This window comes from Nestor notabilis, unplaced genomic scaffold (genome assembly GCF_000696875.1).
Source record: "Nestor notabilis isolate BGI_N333 unplaced genomic scaffold, ASM69687v1 scaffold7002, whole genome shotgun sequence".
Lineage (NCBI taxonomy): Eukaryota > Metazoa > Chordata > Aves > Psittaciformes > Psittacidae > Nestor > Nestor notabilis.
In genome coordinates, this window is record NW_009918698.1 from 17,545 (window position 1) to 22,565 (window position 5,021).

General features: G+C 39.6%; 1 protein-coding gene across 1 annotated transcript; it reads left to right on the plus strand.

Annotated features, from left to right (window-relative positions):
* The first annotated feature begins 820 nt into the window (after positions 1-820).
* NRIP1 (nuclear receptor interacting protein 1) lies at positions 821-4,309 on the plus strand. The gene has a single exon (XM_010009857.1). It carries the CDS (start codon positions 821-823, stop codon positions 4,307-4,309), a length of 3,489 nt encoding a protein of 1,162 aa, XP_010008159.1.
* The last annotated feature ends 712 nt before the right edge of the window (positions 4,310-5,021 follow it).

Genomic DNA, 5,021 nt, shown 5'->3' on the forward strand with positions numbered 1-5,021 from the left:
CTTTCAGAGTGATAGTCTGCATATCCTGTGTATTTATGTAGTAAGAAGAAAGGTTGTTGCAATTGTAAAGTAAAATCCAATGTAATTTTTGTAAAAAAATAGTAGAGTAATTTAAGATTTTCCTGTCATGTTAGTCCTTATTTTGAGCAGTAGGATAAAGAAATTTGATGAACTTGTAGGAGCTATGCTTTTGATAGTTAAGCTTAATTTTTGTATAAAATTTTCTGTCTCAGAATTGTTTCCATGAAGTTCTTCAAACTAGTTACCATAGACTTTTTCCATTACTTAATTTTTCATTTCATTTGGATTGCGAATATTTATTGCTCTATATATACTGAACCTCTGTCTAAGACAATGTGTTTTGTTGTTTGTTTTGTGGTGTTTTTTTAAAAAAGTCTTATCCTAAATCTTCTATTTCTGTTTTTTTGTTTTGTTTTGTTTTTTTCACTTAGGAATTTTATGTGCTTGGTGGAGATGGAAAAAGATGAAAACCAAGCTGGCTTCCTGGAGAAAGAAGGTGGCAAATACTTAGTGGAACTTGATTACTGTGGAACCACACTTTGAGTGCTCCTCCTAGACAACTTTCATAAATATTCTAGATAACAACAGATTGATATGGTTGGAAACCTGGCTCATCAAATAGTATACATTGGAAGAAGCCTGCTTGGGATATGATATTTTGTACTGTTTCTGAAAGTCTGTGAGAAAGCACTATAGACATCTGCCTATTATTTCTTAACTCTGCATCTCGATTCAGCTACAGCAAGACTAGTCTTTGAAGTGAATAGAACCAGAGCCCTTTTGGAAACTTTTATTGAACATGACTCATGGAGAAGAGCTTGGCTCTGAGATGCACCAGGATTCTGTTGTTCTAACTTACCTAGAGGGATTACTAATGCATCAAGCAGCAGGAGGCTCAGGTACTGCAGTTGACAAAAAGTCTACTGGGCATAGTGGAGAGGATCAAAATTTTAAGATTTCTGGAAATATATTTCCCAGCTGTCAAAGTAATGGTCCAGTTCTCAACACAAATACATATCAGGGGTCTGGCATGCTGCACCTCAAAAAAGCAAGACTGTTGCAGTCTTCAGAAGACTGGAATGCAGCAAAGAGAAGGCGGTTGTCTGATTCCATTGTGGATTTAGATGGAAAAAAGGAAGCTTTGTTAGCTGGCATGGTTGAAAGTGTGCCTAAAGGCAAACAGGATAGCACATTACTTGCCTCTTTGCTTCAGTCATTCAGCTCTAGGCTGCAGAGTGTTGCTCTGTCACAGCAGATTAGGCAGAGCCTTAAGGAGCAAGGGTATTCCCTTAACCATGATTCTTTACAAGTGGAGAAAGATTTAAGGTGCTATGGTGTTGCATCTAGTCACCTGAAGACTCTACTGAAGAAGAGCAAAGCAAAAGATCAGAAGCTGGACAACAGCCTGCCTGATATAACAAAGAACCTTCCCAAAGAGAGGTTTATAGAATCTCCTCATGTGGTGCAGAGCGGACCTAAAGTGATAAATGAGCCACTGTCCTGTGCTGCAAGATTGCAAGCTGTTGCAAGCATGGTAGAAAAACGATCTAGTCCTGCTGCTTCGCCAAAGCCCAGCGTAGCATGCAGCCAGCTAGCTTTACTCCTTTCAAGTGAAGCTCACTTGCAGCAATACTCCAGGGAACATGCTTTAAAAGCACAAAATGCAAATCAAATAGCAAGTGAGAGACTTGCAGCTATGGCCAGATTACAAGAAAGCACTCAGAAAGATATTGGCCAGTTTGGTTTAGCAAAAGGAATGACAAGCCATCTCAATGGTCAGACAGGATCATCAACCAAACCAGTATCTAGCAAAAGCAATATGGCACCATTTCAGAGTTCAGTGGGAATCATGCATTCATCTTCCAAAACTGTGGGATACAAAAGTACTTTGGAAAGGAGTAACCTGAAAACCTCTCCCAGCAACAGTTTGCTCTTGCATCTGTTGAAAAGCCAGAATACCACCAAACAGATGAAAGGGCGTGAACAGAGTGAAAGAGCCAGCAATTTTGAAGATGGTAGCACACCAACAACTATCGATGAGTATTCAGACAACAATCCTAGTTTTACAGAGGATGACAGCAGTGATGATGAAAGTTCCCATTCTAACTGTCTTCCTATAGACCTATCCTTTAAACAGAGGACAGATAAACCAGATGCAGGTCCACCTGCATCACTGGATAACGTGACTCAGTCCTTGCTTCACACCTGGGATCCAAAAGTTTCCTGTCCAGAGAACAAGGAAGACAAAGACACTCCAAAAGCTTCTAAGCTGAATCCCCATCAGAAAGTAACGCTACTTCAGCTGTTACTTGGGCATAAGAGTGAAGAAAAGGTAGACAAGATTACCGACCCTCAGGGACCACACAGTGCAGCTGATGTGGCAAAATTCACTGTACAGACTGGTAAAAGGACTCCAATTACTGACAGTCCCAGTGCAAGTCGAATGACTCCGTTAAGCACTCCCCCGTTGCTGGCTTCTACAAAAGCGGATTCTCCTATAAATCTCTCACACCAGTCGTTAGCCATCAAGCGTAGCTCGCCACCATATGCCTGCAGCATCCAGCCAGACAGACTGGTGAATCCTGCATCTAAACATTTGATAGACCTTTCCAAAAGTAAAGAAATTCAAGGAGCTAAGCTGAGCAGAAATGATAGTCCCCAGAACTCTTCGGCATTCAGTGCCAGCAAACTGTTGCAGAACCTCGCTCAGTGTGGCATGCAGACTTCCATGTCAAGTGAAGAACAAAGAGCTAGCAAACACCTGCTAGCAGGAAACACAGATAAACCTGTTGGCTTGATTGATAGATTGAACAGCCCTTTGCTTACAAATAAATTGGGTACGCATGAAGAAAATAACAAAATATTCAGTTGTCAGCCTGCACCCACTGAACAAGGAATTCCAGGTTCAGAAATAGAGAATCTCCTTGAAAGGCGCACTGTCCTTCAGCTGCTTCTGGGAACTCCCAGTAAAGGTAAAAGTGAAAAGAAAGAGAGAATGCTTTTAAGAGATGAAAGTTCTCAAGAACAGACAGATAAGGCTTTGAACGAGCAAATATTGACGGTGAAAATAAAAACTGAACCATCTGAGGAATCAAATATTCCTTATAATTCAAATGCACAACCCGTAAGAGACAGCAAGGATAATGCATTTCAAGGATTTGTGCATTCGCTGCAGAGAAATGCAACTACTTCTCCAGCATGCAAGGAGTTGAAATCTGAGCCGCTTTCACCTCAAGATTTCTCTTTTTCCAAAAACGGCCTGCTAAGTAGGTTGCTGAGGCAGAATCAAGACAGTTACCCTGCAGATGAGCTGGACAGAAGTCACCGAAACAATGAGCTGTCACACCTTGAGTCAAAGAGTCTTTGCACAGTACCGAAGAAGAGGAAACTTCATGCTGAGCCTTTGGAAAGCCCATTAAAAAAGATGAAAAGTAATGTGTCTGATGCTGCAAACAATCATGCTTCTCCTACCGAGGCACTCTACGGGCCTTTGCTTAACCAGCAAGAACTGAAATTCAGCAGAAGTGATGCTGAATTTAAATACACTGTAAGTCACAGTTCAAATAATGAAAGTGAAAATAGGAGTTGGTCTAGAGATAGTAAAGGCTTTAATGTGTTGAAACAGCTGCTTCTCTCAGAAAACTGTGAGAGAGATCTGTCACAACATAGGAATCACATACTAGCTGAGGGCAAGAAAAAAGGAAACAAAACCAGTGCAACAGTTAATAAACCTGAATTCAGCATTTCATCAGTAAATGCATTAATGGGAAGCCCTGTGCAACAGAACAATTGTGTAGATCATAAAACATTTCAGTATCCTGTAACAGTAAAAAGTCCTGCCGGTTCCCCCTTCCCTGAACATTTGGGGAGTACAGTATCTAGACTTGAGTCTGACCAGTTTAGCATGTGTCCCATGCCCAGTGAAAAAGGGCCCATCAGATGGGTAATCACAGGTATGGACAAGAATGATTATGAAAAAGACTCTCCAAGACTGACCAAAACCAATCCAATATTGTACTATATGTTACAGAAAGGCGGCAACTCTGTTAGTAGCCAAGAAGCACATGACAAAGAAATTTGGAATGAACCTTCATTTACTGATAGTTCAACTCATGTTACCGTCAAAGAGGAGTTGATACCTGATGCAGAGCTTAAAACTCCTTTTACTAACTTAAGAAGCCCTTACAACAGCCATATGGGGAGTAAGACCGCTCATCAACATGCTGTGAATGGAGAAGTGCATGGACTTCTGGAAAAAGTGCGAACAATCAAAAAAGAGCCAGAATAAATTACAGCCTCCTCAGTGAGTTTACAATCAGTGGTTTTGAATCTTTGTTTAAAAAAAAAAAAAAAAAAAGAGAAAAAATAAAAATGAGTACGAACTTGACTATTGTATAAATTGAGCATGATTTTAGAAAAGCATGGTCTAATTGAAACATATTTTCATTTGATAAACTTTTTATTTTTCTGGTGATGTTATTTAAAATACATGTAGATAAAATTTGCTTTACAGTAGATTGCCACAAGGAAACTAGAAAGGTTGTAATTTGTACAAGACATTTCTGTATGTATCAGATTAAGTTATGAGTACTTTCTGATCAGAGTCTTATTTGGATCGGCAAGTTTTTGGCATAACATAAAGTGTAAGCGTACAGCCTAGGTGGTGGTAATGCTGCGTTTCCTCCCTCTCTGTAAAATAATCCTTTTTTTTTTGGAAGCCTGAGCATAGAGACAGTGTACCCTTTTTTTTGTGAAATTTTAAGAATAACTTTTAAGAAATGGAGCAGTCCGTCCAAGGTGTTAGCTCATCATATTGGAAACCTTGTTTCAGTGTTAATAAATGAAATGCACTGAAATGTGTTTTTCAGTGCTTCCAAAATTTTTATTGTTATTTTTAAATCTTGTTTGTGCTCCTGCCAGAATAGTGGTGTAAAATCTATTTTTCTTCCTTGCCCTGCTCTTGATAAATGCCATCCTCCAAATTTCTAGCCATAGTTATG